We start from the raw sequence: 15294 nt of genomic DNA, 5'->3' as shown, positions 1-15294 counted from the left end.
ACCGGCCAGTCTGGGAGATGCCCCCCGAGAGGCTCGAGAACCCTGGAAGCACAGGACGAGCTTAGAGGAGGTTCAACGTGAGGCCCTGTGGTTAACCATCCCCTCCAGATCTGGATCTTCTCTGGTTCCCAAGTTACCGTGCAGTTTAACAGCCTGCTGCAGAGATCCTGACTGGGAGATCACTGTACCTCCAGGAGTTGGGGATCCACCTAACAGTTCACCGGAGCGGGTGCAGGTCTGTGCTGCACCGTACGTACGGCGTGGCCTTCAGGCTGTGTCCCTACACATGGCCCTTGGCCGCAGGATAAACGGAGCTGGTTGACTGTGACAGAGGAGCCTCCAGGCAGCTCCTGCTTGGTACCAGCGATTACGCCACCTGCGCGGCCCTGCCGTTATCTAAAGTGCAGCAAGAAGTCCGCGCGTGAACATCCTTTACGCATAGAGTTGTTTTCTTCTAAGAAAAGTTGTATAACACCGTGAATGACCAAAAGGAGGAACTTCTCCACAGGCAGGATCTGTACAGTGTGCCAAGGGAAAATCCATCTGGGGTCTGCCCAATGCTGCATGAACGCAGGGTCCCCAGCATCTGAAGGGACCTAAGATTTACTTGCTACCGAGATGCCTCTTCTTGCTGCCTGTATGCCTTCTTCCTGGCTACGTTGCCTCCCAAGATCTTGCCCACCCCCAGCCTACTGGGGAGGGGGGGAATGTTAGAGAGACAGCCTTGATGCTGTGCCAGCACTGCTCAGCCATGGCCAAAACACTGCTGTGTTATCAACAGCTTTCTAGCTACCAGTACAGAGCACAGCACTACGAGGGCTGCTATGGGGTAAAAGAACTCCAACTCAGCCAGACCCAATACAGAAGGAAAGTGGAGGAACAACAGAGGGGGCAGCCCAGGGACACAGAGCCCCCCCCAGGTCTCATCTGGCCGCTCCTGTGACCATACGGTGTACTCAAAATCAAATACCTGAAGTGCTCCCTTAGATGCAGTGTACAGCCAGGGGACAAGAAGGTGGCAGTTCTGCATTTTGCAGCTCCCAGGCTGATGGCAGAGCCAAAGCAAAAAAACCAAAACCAAAACCAAACCAAGCAAGAGAGGTAAAACTGAAGCGCAGGGAGCAAATGCTTCTCTTTCACCTTAGGCCAACTGCTCGGACGCTCTCTATGCTGCCCTGCCACAGAGGGCATCCCTCTCGTACCAGTAAGAGACAGAAGAGTGAATTAAAGCCAGGACCCCAAACCAGACCAAAAACCCGGTCGTGATGAAGAAGAAAGTGGAGAATGCATCAAATATAACAGAAAATTATTTTGGACATTCCCAGTTTACATTTGGAAAAAAGAGGAAAAAAAAAAAAGCGGAGGAATTAGGTATTAAAAGAAGAGCACTGAATGATAAAGCAGTAGCAGTCCCTCTACCACTACAAACCCACACCCCCACACGCACACGTACGCACACAGACTTAACACCACCAAACTCCCATTGACTGTGACGTTCACCTCAGCTTGCTGGTCTAGAGATACTGAATGCCTGAAGCACACCAAGGATAACTGAAAACATCTGCATGGCTTTAATGGGAATCCTCCAACTGAAACAAAGCGCTTTCTCCCTCTGTCTGCGTTGGCACATCCCCGAGTCACGCTCTCGCTCCTCTCCTTCCAAGTCAAGATTCCTAAACGTGAAAAGCGGGAGTGGGGAAAGGCAAAGGGAAGAGAAAAAGAGGGAGAGCATCATCAGTGGAAGACCTGCCAGCTGCTGCTGATTCAGCCCTGTTTGGGGGACCACCCCAGCAGAGAGGAGCTGGTTTGCATGCCACGGTCCTCACTGCCTGTTCCCAGGGACAGGCTGTTTGCTCAGCCTTGCCGGCCAAAGCGTGGGAAAAGCGTAGGCGTGCACCGTCGCCTGCAGAGGAGCACGGACACGTTCGTGTGCAATCCTTTACCTTTTTCCTCCCTGGATTCAAAGGGTTTCTGTCTTCAAAGTGAGAGCCTTCCATACGGTCGTTTGTGACATTTCATCCAGGATAATAATCTCAGAAGGATCAGTCCTGCAATAAATATTTTACACAGCAATCCGTGATTATGGGAACTGATGCCACCAAGGGCATTAGCATCAGCAAGAGGAACAGCGGAGCCCCGAGAATCAAAGCTGCGCATAAGCATGGGAGGTTTTGCTGGATGAGGAGTTTTGGGAGGCAAGCTGGGGAGCTGCAGAGCAACAGCTCTGTGCAAAGGCTCTTGCTGGGGTTTAGCCCTGGTCCGGGTTCCTAAGCCACTGCTGGTACAGATCACGCCTGCAACTCCTCATGTGTAAGTATGAGGAACTCCAGCTACCGTAAAGGCGCTGATGATGCAAGGTTTGGGGGTCAAACGCGAGTGCTGCAGCCACTCTGCTTGGGGTCAGAGCCCTGCGATCACCTCCTGCAGCCCTGCCCCCGAATTTGATTTTCCCACCAAGCTGCCTGCTGGTTTCTGTGGGATGCCCCACAAAGAGGCAAGTGGAGAAAACTCTGCCAAACCCCTTCAAGCTAATCTTGCCAGGGGTCCTAGCGCTTGGTGGGGCTTTACCTGTCACTGCCTTGCTTTGGGATATCCATGTCACTGGTCTTCCCCACGTTCAGCTGAACTGAACTTGCAGCAGCAGCAGCTTCCATCGCCCTCCTGGACTCCTGAGGTAAAAAAGGGACAAATCACGTTCTCTGTCTTTGGTCAAAGTGGAGATAAGCTGAATGCCCAGCACAAACTTAGCAGTCTGCCCTCCCCTTCTGCCCCTTGGCAGCTATAGGTATTAGTGCAGCAGGGTAGAAACCGTTCACTCCAAAGGTTTTGGGGCAGGGGGATTGGGTGTTCAAAACACGATTATGAGCAAATCTTGCCAGCAGCAGCAGCAGCACCTTCTAATAATAATCATCGTAATGATAATGACCTTTGTGAAAAACGACTCGTTTTAAAAATTACACCTGTATTCAAGCGTTCAGCTCACTGCTACTTGAGGAAACAAAGGTTACAACGTGGGATCCAGGCTATTGGGATCTATTTCGATTGAGTGCTGATCTTCCCCCAACGTTTCCAGACAAGCTGTAAGAGAAACAGGCAACCTCACAGCCCGACGGAGGTGTCCAGCCCCGAGGACCCAGCAAGCCTTACCTCTTCTTCTTCTCTGGCTTCATTTCTGGCATTGTCCAACTTCTTCTTCCTTTCTGGCATAAGGTCATCCAGAAAGCTGAGCTCGCGCTTTGAGAAGCAGAAATCCATCGCTTTCCGGACAAAGACGAGAGCCAAAACCTTCACGAATAAGAGGGAAGATGCGGTGAGCTCAGAGACGATGCCACCTCTCACTCCAACGCTGCAAACACCCCGCTGCTGAGCGGCGGCAGCTCTTACCATCATGGGAAAGATGATGGCGGCACGGGACACCTTGATGGTCCAGAGCAGGACGAGGCAGGTCAGCTGGATCACCGTGAACAAATGCACCTTTTGCAAGGGCACGTGCCGCAGGTAGATGAAATCCGGCTGGTGTTTCGCTGGCATCCAAAACAGCTTCAAGCGATCAAAGAACTGCAAAATAAAAGGGAAAGGTTGCCGCCTTGGGACTGCGGCAAGTTTCTGGCCCTCTCGAGACGTGGAGGCGGTTTGCAGCATCTCGCTTGCCGTCAGAAATCCTGGATCCCACCGCGTTCCTCCTGGGAGCAGCACCCATTTTCCCTTCGCTCCATCTATCAACCGGCTTGCCCCTGAGAGCTGCCCACCAAACGGCAACTATTCCGTGCCATTCCATTATTAGCATTTCTCGGCCCACTGAATCCCCCAGCGAGGATTTCCACCAGTGGCAGAAACTGCCTTCCCTTTGCACTGAATTCCCCCGCTTTCACGTAACCAAACACTGACCTGCCCTAAACCCTGAAACAGAGAGCGCTGAACTTGCCTGGTCCTCCCAGCCCTATATACCTCCTGTGCCTCCACCAATCTTTTTCTTACACAAAAGAGTTTCATTGCTTGCTCTGCAAGAAGTTTTTCCCATGCCACTGCTTTTTTCCCTGCTGCTACGGAGACAAAATACCAGGGAAACGACATGCCGCACGCTGTAAAAGAGTCCGTACCTGAATTCCTCTGAGCGACGACACACCCATGTAGAGAAAGACGCCATAAAGCACAGGCATTGGTATAAACTGGGGGGGAAAAGAGAAAAAAAAAAAAGAATGCAATCGTTTCTTTCTCCATATTGCATTTTCAGTATTACCACCCTCTTCCACAGGCACTGCCTAAAATTGCTTGAAGCCTTCCAGCTTCCATTCAGGCTTACAGATGGGTCAGGTTTTAACCATTAAAGATTTTGTGCGCACGAGTGAGCTAAGGCTCTGCTTTAGGCTGAACTTTGGAGTTACCTCTCCTCAGAATACTCCTATTTTCCAGAAAGGTTGGAGGAAAATAGGCGATTTCACCCGTGCTACCCTATGCCGCATTCTGTGGCGGTAGAAAAACACTTCTGCCTAATCTTGGGGCAACAGGCAAAGGCCACAGGCCTCCTTTTAGCCTAGAGACGAGATTACTTTGTGGGAGGAACGTGCAAGGAAGCCCACGGGGATGACCTCAGTGTGTTTAGCTCCTGGGAACAGCTGCTCCGGGGCATTTGGGGAGCAAATTGCAGCCCGTAAAGGGCTGCCTGTTTGAAAGAGAGCAGACGTGCTGGTCTGAATATGCTCAGCTGTAACCCATAAACATGGGCGGGCCTGAAAGACACCCGAAAATTCAAGCAGTTGCGTTGCTCGCTTGCCTCGAGCACACCAAACGGGGGCCCGAAGGGCTGCAAAGCCTAACCGAGGCTGGTTCCCACCGTGGGTCAAGCCCCAAGGGTTGGGATCACCCCCTCCTCCTCCGCTCCACAACTAACTACTCAGGCCTGCAGAGAGGGGACTGTTTTTCTGTAACCTCCAACAAGCTCGCGGTTGTCGGGTGGTTTGCATTTTCCTCTCACCTTTAACACGGAAGTGAAGAAGACGGAGCAGCCCATGAGCCCAAAGATCAGCAAGCCAGTGACTCTCTGCTCTCGTATCCCCAGAAACTTGGGTTGTTCTCCTGGAGCTGAGCAGTCAGACTCTACTTTGAGGCTATTCACGTGGGTGATGGACAGGACGGTCGCAGCCACAAACCAGGGCAGCCCCATCACCGAGCACACCCCCAGCATCACGGCCACCACGAAAAGGTCCAGGTGGTACCCGCATCCTTTCTGCAGGCAGGAAAACAAGAAACAGAGCATCCCATAGCACAAGAGCAAGGATAACGTCGCAAGTCAGACTCAAACCCTGCTCGAGCACAGGTCAACTTCTTCAGAATTTAAAACAAGAAATGGAAGCAAGTAAGGGTGTACGCAGGCTTTGCACAAGCACCTGGCATGAAAATCTGGCAGGAGTTCAGACACAAGGGATATGGGGAGCTTGTGCGATACATACTTCTCCAAAAAAAACCCACCCACAACCCAAAACCACCAAACCGTTTTTTTCACTCACAAAGAAAATTCTACCACTTGCGAGGAATGTGTGACTCTGAGTTATCCCTGGCAGCGCATCAAAACAATGCATTCCCCGCACCTGCTGCCGCTGCCGTTTCAAAACAAAAACGCGCTTCCATATTGCTCCAAGATTAATTTGCTCCTCCAAAAGGTTGCTCATCTGAACTGCCCTGTCACTTGCTCCCTGCATCATCGTTAATCCAGGAGAGCATCCTGCCACGCAGCCTGACCTTGTCCCAAACCAATGCCTTCAGAAAGCATCGGCAATAAGAGCTTCTCCCCAGACCTGCAGCCCAGAAGGGGCTGGGGCCGGGGTCATCTCTCGCAGGCCCTTACCTTCAGCTTGTGCTCCTTCCTGTTCACAATAACGGCACTGATCTGCTGGTCCATGAATATCAAGATGGTGCAGAGCAGAGCTGGGACGAGCGCAGCCAACACCGTCCACCAAGGGTTGGGTCCTATGGGGTTGATGAACCACCCGCGGTCGTCTCTGGTAGGCTGCAACAAAGCCCACACATCAGCATCGTCTCCCAGCCCAGGCACTCCACTGGCTTTCCTTTTCCCCTCCCTCCCTGTGTCAGAGCACCTCCCAGCCCTGGCTTCATGTCCCCCTCTCCCGTGGGCTTCAGCAGTGCCAGTCTCCTCTTTGCAAGCACCTCTAGGTACTTCTCCTGTAGGTATCTAGTTTTGGGGCCATCTTCTCGTTGCCAGGAGGAAGCAAGGCACTTGGAGGTGGAAGAGGAGATGGTCACACCACCAGCATCTCCTCCAGACTCAGCCCTGCCCTGCCCCGGCATCACCTTGTGGCACCCCCACGTGCCAAAACACCCCATTACCTTGAACGTGTGGGGGACCTGGAGCTTTGGCGATGGGATCCCAACCACAAAGTCAAGGAGCACCATGATGGCGATGGTGAGGAAAACAGCAAAGTCGCTCACCGTGGACCGTACCTGGGGCGAGAAACCAGAGGTGAAAGGGGCATGGCAAACAGGGCCGTAACGTGAGATGCAAGAGTTGCGGACATCCACAACATTCAGGCTGGTTAACCAAATCCCACCACCCCTCTGAGCACATGCAGCCTGATCCCTTGCTTAGATACTGTTGCTGTGTTTGTCCCCGTGAGATCTGGTGTCAGATAATAAAAAAAGCTTAATTAGGCGGACAAGGGTTGGTTTAAGTCAAAACCTAAAAATAATAATAATAATATTAAAAATAAGAAAAGAGATGTCTGCCACTACAGCTACACTCACAGCTACAACGGCAACAAGGCACTGAGGCATCCTTTAGTCCTCAAAAGGAACCTCCTCATTCGAATCTACTTTCCGCTCGAGCACATAATGCGCAGAAGGTAGGGAAAAAAAACCACAACCCCAACCCCCAAAACTTTGGGAAACCTGACTTCCTACTACCTGAGGAGGGGGAAAAAAAAAAAAATTAAAAAAAATCAAACCCCAAAAATCTTCAATCTGGGGCAGATCGCGAGGCAGGTGGGAAATGCTACGATGATTTTGCACTCACGGAAATGAGTGCGGGACATCCAAGCTCTTGGAGAGCTTGGCCTGCAAGGCCAACGTTTCCCAGCTTGACCATGGCGGGGCTAATACTGCTTAGTGCTCCAGGAAAGCCATTTTGGGAAACGAGTGTGGAGATGGACGCTGGCCACCATCTTCTACTTACTCTGGTTGGAAAGTAGCGGCTGGTTTTAAACTTCTTCAAGAAGCTTGACAGGGCAAAGGTGGCGAAGAAGAGGATGCAGCACCAGAGGAACACATCAGGCGTGTAGGGGCCGTCGCGTCCACAGGCAGGTCCTTGAAACTCCCCACGCAAATGCCGACATTCCTGGAGAAACAGAGCGTCAGGACACAAAGGCAGTGCACGTGCGGCAGGGAAACCTCGCGTAGCTAGGGGGTTTTGAGGATCTTGGTCCAAGATCCACGACCCTCTAACTGCTCCTGCCAATGGAGATTTATATGTAATGAGCAGCAGCAGCTGAACAAGTGACACATCGAACTATAGAGCGGAGAAACGAGATGTGAGGGGACACCATACCACGCACCCTCGGCACATCCTCTGCCTGCCATTCGAGCAATCGTGGCTAAAGAAGACACCAGAGGGGAAGGAAACACTGGAAACTCTTGGGGAGAGAGAGAGAGGGAAGAGGGAAGGAGGGCTAAAGACAACCATGGTAGGAAAGGAGGAGAAGAGACAAATCGTCCCTTCCCAGGGGAGGGCTCGCAGAACCTGGCCAAGAGGGGATGAAGGCCACCATAAGAGCCTGCCGCCCTAGGCCCGGGCTCTGCTTCCAGCAACAACAGCCTGAGAGGCTGCTCAGACATGCAAATTTATGCATGTACCTACAGACAGCACTGAACGAGAAAGCAAGGCCCAGAGTTACTAGGAACCCATTAAGGAGGCCAATTACTACCTTTCAAGCATGAACTTAAGTCCTACCTACAACTTCTACAATAATCAAACCACCCACTACTTAACCTTCCTCCCAGTCAGAAATACTGTCCGGCAACAGGCTTGAGGGGGACACTTGCTACCTACCCACAACGTTGGGGACCAGGTAGACTGGGACAAGGTGGACTCTCCTCCCGAGGACCAAGCGGTTTTAACAAACCACACGCTAGATTTAAGCAAGGACTTTTCCGAGCAGCACTAGCACAGTTTGAAGCCCATCATTCCCTGAAGGGCTCTGACTTTTGCACCATGCAAATGCCCCTGGACCCCGTGGCCGCGGCGCGAGGAAGCAGTGGCTCGGGGCACTTACGGTCACCGTGAGGTTTTCCCAGGCGATGCCAGACACGTTGATCCCGTTGCTCGCCCAGAAACGCAGCGTTTCGTTGCTGGGATGGGTCGGTGCCTCACACTTACAGCTGGGAGGAGAGAAGCCAAGACAGGGGTAAGGGAAAGGCGATGGAGGTGCAGCCCGCAGCTCCTGCCAAGGGGCAGCAGCTTTCTCAGGGGGAAAAAAACCCACTAGTAGCTGGTGAGGAAGTCCAGCTTGCTGTGCATGTGCACAGGGTAGGTGTCTCGCAGGTGACTCAGCTTCTCCAGAGCCTCGTAGATGAAGATGATGCAGATGAGGGAGGCAAAGGCTTCTTCCGTGAAGCGGGTGACGTAGCACACCAAACAGCTGGCATCGGTGGCCACCAGCACTATGCACAAGAAGGCGGTCCACAGCCCAATGCACGCCCGCAGAGACAGATAGGAGAGCGTGTACTCCCTGGGAAAGCAAAATGAAACAAAGGCTGCAAAGGCCAGCAAGAGGCCCTGAGACATGCCTGCCTTCGGGGAAAACAGGGAGCAATTCTGGAGCGTGTCAAGGCTGCGGATGGGAAATGCAGTTTCCATGTACTACTACAGAGAGCCTCGGGGCTGTGGTGCAGGGTGTAGACCCACAGGAGGAGAGGCCAATTATTTAGTTACCACTGTTGAACAAGGATCTTGTGTTAACACCTTGGAGGCTGCTTGAGGTCAGGTCCCTCTTGGGCCAGGTGGTGTTCTCCCACATCACCCTGATGCCCTGACACTGAAACCAGCTGGGTTTGCACCCAGTCACCTGCTGCCAGCAAGCTGGGGCTTAATGATAAACCTTATGGCAATAAGGGTGGTTTATCTCCCATCAAAGCCATAGCAACAAAAGGACTGTCACTAAAATCTAGCAACTACCCCTAAGAAACAGAAAAGCAAAGCAAAGCATCTTTTCTCCATCACTGCCCCCTTCTGAAGGCTCTCGCAGCACCCAGCTGCGGCAGCCAGCCTTACTTGCAGAATTTGTAGAGGATCTTCTCAAACACGAGGACGGGTCCGGTGCTGCCGAGGATGGTGAGAGGTTGGCCGGCAAAGAGGCAATACACCACGCCGGCCATGGACGCGCCCAGCAGCGACTCCATGGCACTCTGTCCGGGGAAGAGAGGCAGCCGTGAGTAAATAAATCGTTAGGGAGAAACAAAAACCAAAGCCGATTCACTGCAGCGAGGACTTTGGCCTGACTTTTATCCTCCCCCATGCCCCCCAACAGAGAGAGGTGCTCACTATCTGGCCATTGGTCGCCTCCCCCAGCAGTCCCCCAAAGGTGATGACAGGGGACATGCAGGCACAGTAGAGGAAGAGGAAGGACGCCAGGCACTGCAGGCTCAGACCATCCCGGAAGTCGCTCCAGAACCACGGGGCTTTCCGCTTCACGTCCAGGGTCAAACCTCCAAAGAGCCTGCAGGAAGGAAAAAGAAGAGAGTCTGTTCTCTTGGAGGAACACGGTGACTTTGCTTTGCTGCAGAAGGGCAATCAGAAGCACGGAGTCACTTTCATGGCTAAAAAGAAGCACTCTCCTTCCTCCCAAATCAAGGAAACCTGCGTGCAATGGTGATGGCTGGGGCTGAGCCCAGCTGCCCAGATCTCCCCCCTGCCCAGCCCAGGGGACCAAGCTGGCAATGCGGAGCCCCTTCGTTGAACCAGCTAACCCCAAAGACCTGCTAGAAGGGAGGGTGCATGCTCAGATTTGAGAAGCAAACAGAAAAAAAACCCAAACTATTAAAGCTCCCACCTTCCCGTCCGCTGCAGTTCAGGGCCACTGTGTTTCTCCAGCGTGCTGTGAGAAGCACTGTCGTCAAGAGCTCCTGGCATCTTCCTTTTTTCCTGTTAAAATGGAAGTAAGATAAAGCTATGGACTTGTAACCGCTGGCTTGTTTTGCTTCTGGTCTGGCTCTGTGACTGTGTCAGAGTGGGACCTTGTGAATTTGGGCCCCTGAACAGCATCCCCAGCCGTCCCGCCCGTCCCCCTCGCGCCTCCCACCTGCGAAGGGATGTTTTTCGGGGGCTCGATTCGGATCGATGGATCCCACTCTCCTGGCGGCAAGACCGTGACCTGATCCAGAAACTCGTCGATGCCAGCCACGAGGTCAGCCCCGTTCTTGGCTTTATAGGCAACGTCACGGAAAACCTGCCAAGAGAAGACAACCTGGTGAGAGGACAACCCAGCTCGGAGGTCCTAACCAGTGCAATAAGCTCTTGGCTAAACGCAAGGCTTTTTCCCCAAAATTTCCTGCTGGAAAGGGCAGGAAATACTCCCCCAAAAGGAAAAATCTGTGCGTCAGGGCATTTGTAATCATCTCCCCCACGAGGCCCCCGTCCCCCATGGCACACCATACCCTTCTGCTTAAAGAGCAAGAGAAGTTTGACTGGCCCTGGCAATGCCACCACTGGCGACAGCGTGCTGGGGACCCCGGCAAGAAGGATGAGGTGCAGGATGCACCCCGGGTGGGATTTCAGCCTCCAGGATGTGGGGTGATGCAAATCTGCGTGTTCGCTTCGGGGTGAGAAAGAGGGCTGGGCTATTTGGAGAGCTGCGGGCAGCTGGGACAGCAAATCCTCTTCCTCACTACTTCAGAGACAGGGAGAGCTGAAGAAAGGCAAAAATGACCCGGAGCTATCTCATCTTGTCGCACCTCATCTGTCATGATAGTGGCCATGGACCTGCCGATCTCATGGTACTGATGGGCTTTTCCTTCTGGTCCAAGCAAAACAAACAGGAACCTGGGCAAGAAAAACAAAATGAGAGAGAGAAGAAGGTGTCCTTGCTCCAAGAGCACCCAAGGAAAGCCCTGGCAGCTCCCAGCCCGGAGCGTGGCTCAAGACGGGACACGTAGGCTCAGCGACGCCACGATGAATTTGAAATTCTTCAAAACCGACGGCAAATTTCATTTGGGGGCCAACTTTCATTACAATTGGCCGATGGGTTTAAAAGCTACAGCAGGGAATGGAGAAACGAAGGCGAGGAGATGCGGGTGGGGGAAACGTGCTTGCTCCCCCTCCCACTCGCCTTGTTCCCTTGGGACACCAAACTGATGCCTGCAACTCGATCTTTGGTTGGGTGTCTTTTTTACGGAAAAAATTTGCGCTTCTCATTCGCACCTTGTTGGGATGGGAACTTCCGTCATGCCCGAGAGGCGGACAGCCGGGCTCAGGCGGACAAATGCCACGATGGGCTGGTGAAGGAAATCCAGCTCTCCTACGAGCACGTTGGATGCTTCAGCCCCGGTGGGAATTTTCTTCATGAAGTGCAGCTCCGCCTGGGCACGACAAGCGATTTTCAGGCAATTACCCCAAAAGCAAAGCCCACAGCGCTCTGCAGCACACTCTCCAGCCAAGTTTGCAAGAGCAAATCTGGCCCTAAAGGCGTGAGAAAGCTACGAGTGTCTCACCTTGCTTAAATCCGTTGCTCTGCTCTCAGGGTTCACCCCATCTTTAGCTTCTGCAGCGGTGGGAGAAGGACAAGAGGTGATTGTTTGGGCTGGTAGGAAAAAGAAAGACACTCAGAAAGATGGACGAGGAGCAACTGGGACGCTTCTCCTTTGCCCGGACAAGTCTAATGGGGCCACAGCCCTGCAGAAAGCCTCACCTGGCTTGTAGAGGAGGTGCAGGTCTGACTGCCTCTTGCTCACATCAGCAAACGAGCAGACAGCGGGCAGAAGGTTGGTTGTCTTCTCGTTCTGATGGTGGTGCTTCCTCAAAAGGACTTCTCGAACTTGCGCCCGCACGTGCTCGTCAAACTCCGTGGACTGTTCTTGCTGGGCCAGGATCGTATCTGAGGATGGCAAAGGGAAACAAAGCCATCAGAGCAGAAACCCCAACAAGTCCCGACCCCCAAAGCCCCCAGGGAAGGCTGTGCCACACAGGCTGCACCCTAATGCCGGCTCAGCCTTGCATAGCAAGGCCTTTTAATAATGTTCAGCCTTTGCAGCCAAAACGAGAATTTTCTTCTGCTAAGAAACATGGCATCCAAGTGCTTATTCATCATTCCGCTAAGATAAATATTTCCCATTCTAAATGACACAATTTTCTTGCCCGACCTGGCCTTTCTGACTCTACACGTTCACCCAAATTATAAGCGATCTATAGCACAGACGTTCCCAGAGCTTCCCGTGCTGATCGAGTGCAATTTGCCGAGCCCAGGGAGAAACGTGCTAAGAACGGCTCCGACTTCTCCAGCCCTTGAAAGGGCTGAATGGAGACCTGCCGCCAGTCAAAGCTAACTTCTCCAAAGCGGCTTTTGCAATTAACTTCAAGTATCTTCCCCACAGAAATACACTGCTTGGTCATCGCCAGATAAACTCTGCCTTAAAACTCTTACATGCTGGATCTTAAGGCAAAAGCAAAAAAAAGAATGCGAGGAAACAGCTTGTAAGAAATAGTTCCTTTAAGGAGGTTCAGCTCTTACGCAGACTCTGTATTTCTAAGAGCAGCCTGCTAAGCCCTGACACACGCTCCTTTTTGGCTGCAGAATATTCTCTAGTGGCTTCTCCAACCCCACAAACTGCTTTCAAAAGGACCCCGCATTGGAATAAAAAAACGGTGCGACTGTTGCATGCCCAGTCTACATCCAAAAACAGCTCATGAGAAAAACACAGTGGCACTTCTGGAAAAGGACGTGCCATTGGGGCAGGGTTTGATTTGGGAGTGAAGAGCACCGTGGCGAGCTGAGCTCGGCCGTTCCCGGAGGGATGCAGCGCCCATGGTACCTGCAATCTCTTCGATGCTGTTGGCACAAATGTCCAGCAGCACCGACCCGTTGCTGATGCAGCTCCTCAGCTCGGAGAGGCTGTGCAAGGACAGCGTGCCAACGTAGGGCTTGCTCCAGCGCTCGCCACCATCTTCCACGTCCTCCTCAAACTTCAGCCACCTGCGGACATCGGGTGCGATCAGCCCCATTGCAAGAAAACAGCCCCAGCTCTGCAACCCCTTTGACAGAGCCACGGGGTGGCAAGAGGAGAAGGCTCCTCGTGCCGCCACCTGCAGCTGCAAAAGCTTCGCATCCTGGAGAGGAGAAAGCAGAGCCCACGGGCGCTGCCGGTGCAGGGACTCCTCTCCCACCGCAGCCAAGCAGCAGGGATTTACCTTGCCGTTTCCTTCCACTCGCCATCTCGGCCCTCTTTTACACAGATCTCATCCAGCTCGGAGAACAAGTGGTGAGAGAGGTGCTGCTCGTCCTCCTTGCTCCTGAGAATGAACTGCACCCGCTGGGACGGGGAGCCTGGGGGCAGAAGGCAAAGACCCATCCCGTTACTGCGCCTGAACACAGCTCGTCACGCTCACGTGCAAAGTGGCCATCAGCACCAGTGCAGCCATAAACACTGGGCTGGCCCCTCTCCTCTGCATCTGTCTGGGCTTGCACAGAGCCGTGGAGAAGGAGAAGCATCTAGTCCACCTCTGCATGATGATGGGCTGCTTTCCTTCCCCACATTGCCATTTTTAAAGCCAGGATCCCTCTAAGGAAGACGAGCCTAAACCCATTATGCATTTAACTGCATTAAAAAAAACACAAACAAAAAAAAACAACAAAAAAAAAGAAAACTTGGGAAAAAGAGGGTGTTGCTCAATACGGCCACTTTCCCTCGGAAGAACAGCAACTCACTCAAACTAGCCACGGGGACCTGCTTGCAGAAGGCCCCAGCGCCCACGTTGCCCCCAGGAGTTTAGCAAATGCCGCGGTGGGACTTACAGTGGTAGCCCTGCTCCATCGGGGCAGAGTCCTTCTCCCGTTCCCCTTCCCGATGCTTCTGGCTGTGGCGTCGGTGATGCCGGTGGCTCTGCCTAACCAGTGGCATCCGCGCGCCCACGTACAGGGTCCGGTGGCCTGCGAAAAAGCAGCGGTTTTTGCAGCACTCTCGGCATTGCGGCAATGGTTGAGGTGGCCGGTGCCTTGCTAAGCCACGGTTATATATCCCAGGAGCAACGCCAGCTTCCCTGAATGTTATTTTCACTGGACCTCCTTTTTTCCAAGCCTATTTTACTCGAGCTTTGCAACAACACAGCAACAACAAGTGTTGGCTCTGGGTCATCTAAAAGTGCCCCCAAAGTATTGGACCTCTTCTCAAATTCCAGCTTCGGCTGGACAACACTCAGACTTGCTCATTAAGCAGCAACACAAGCTAATTATTTTCAAAATCTCTGTATGGCACGAGGCGACAAGAGACGATCAAATCAGTCCCATCGTAATGAACTCCAGAACAAAAAAAGAAAATCACAGCCCCGCGTCTGCAGCCCTGAAATGATTCTCCTGACCTCTCCAAGCCAGGAGCAGCCTCTGCGAGAAAAAAAGCTGTGAATTATCGAGCCCTGTGGCTACAACTCACACCGTGGCCTCCCGGGGGGCTTTTTCCCTCCGTTTAAAAAGCCGTAATAGTAAAAAACGTGACAATAACTGTGCTGCTTCATTGAGAAGCGCGGCACGTTTTGCTGCACATGATGTGACACCCGACAAGGCACACAGGAGAGACTTTGTGCAATGGGAAAACGCGCTGGGCTGGTGGCTCCTCTACCAGGATCTCAGCAGAGACTCACCTTCCAACTCCTCCTCCTCATAGCGAACACTGACAGTGTTGCTCCTTCTTCCCCGGTCAATCACTGCCTCCTCGTCATGTCTCTGTTTAGCAACGACAAGAAGGGAAAAGTTGGGGCTGGGGGTGGAGAGCTCCCTTACGTCCTCCCAGCCATCACCCACCCCTGCGTCCACGCGAGTCCACGAGCCATCACGCCTCTACGTGCCGCCTCCTCCTCCTTCAGGCACAGCCCTAAAACCACGGACTTGTAGGAGGTTTTCCTTCCCATACGCAAATAAAACAGCCCATAACATCACCTCTACTGTATACCACGAGAGTCTGGACGTCTTTAATACAGCAGGAGAGGGATGAGTGTTTCAGACCAAAAAAACCCACCTCCTGCTTTGTTCTTGAGGTTCCTGTCTAAAAAAGTGATTTCCAAACTGGAAAAAAACCAACCCC

General features: G+C 52.8%; 2 protein-coding genes across 2 annotated transcripts in view; both read right to left on the bottom strand.

Moving 5' to 3' along the window:
- Positions 1-15294, bottom strand: part of LOC142027761 (A-kinase anchor protein 1, mitochondrial-like) — a 312309-nt gene that overhangs the window by 32705 nt on the left and 264310 nt on the right. The gene's annotated exons all lie outside the window — the stretch shown is intronic.
- On the bottom strand, positions 2687-15121 carry LOC142027774 (electroneutral sodium bicarbonate exchanger 1-like). The gene is made up of 20 exons (XM_075021983.1): positions 15055-15121; positions 14013-14147; positions 13409-13544; positions 13033-13193; positions 11913-12098; positions 11716-11804; positions 11426-11583; positions 10960-11047; positions 10308-10454; positions 10059-10072; positions 9551-9725; positions 9281-9414; positions 8534-8738; positions 8283-8450; positions 6346-6459; positions 5846-6190; positions 4976-5227; positions 4101-4169; positions 3385-3558; positions 2687-3285 (listed from the first exon to the last, which is right to left on the bottom strand). The coding sequence occupies exons 1-20, from the start codon at positions 15119-15121 to the stop codon at positions 3100-3102; spliced, it is 3003 nt and encodes a 1000-aa protein (XP_074878084.1). The 3' UTR covers positions 2687-3099.

The sequence above is a fragment of the Buteo buteo genome, unplaced genomic scaffold (assembly GCF_964188355.1).
Source record: "Buteo buteo unplaced genomic scaffold, bButBut1.hap1.1 HAP1_SCAFFOLD_55, whole genome shotgun sequence".
Taxonomy (NCBI): domain Eukaryota; kingdom Metazoa; phylum Chordata; class Aves; order Accipitriformes; family Accipitridae; genus Buteo; species Buteo buteo.
The sequence above is the reverse complement of the archived record's forward strand: the minus strand, read 5'-3'. Positions and strand labels throughout refer to the sequence as shown.

What these genes read in the sequence shown, in the direction of transcription:
- LOC142027774 (XM_075021983.1), bottom strand. Translation starts at nt 15,121, where the DNA reads ATGGGAAGGAAAACCTCCTACAAGTCCGTGGTTTTAGGGCTGTGCCTG. An exon ending in GCACCTCCTCTACAAGCCAG is followed by an intron (nt 11,805 to 11,912) that starts GTGAGGCTTTCT and finishes TTTTCCTACCAG; the next exon opens with CCCAAACAATCACCTCTTGT. An exon ending in AGGCGACCAATGGCCAGATA is followed by an intron (nt 9,415 to 9,550) that starts GTGAGCACCTCT and finishes TTCCCCGGACAG; the next exon opens with AGTGCCATGGAGTCGCTGCT.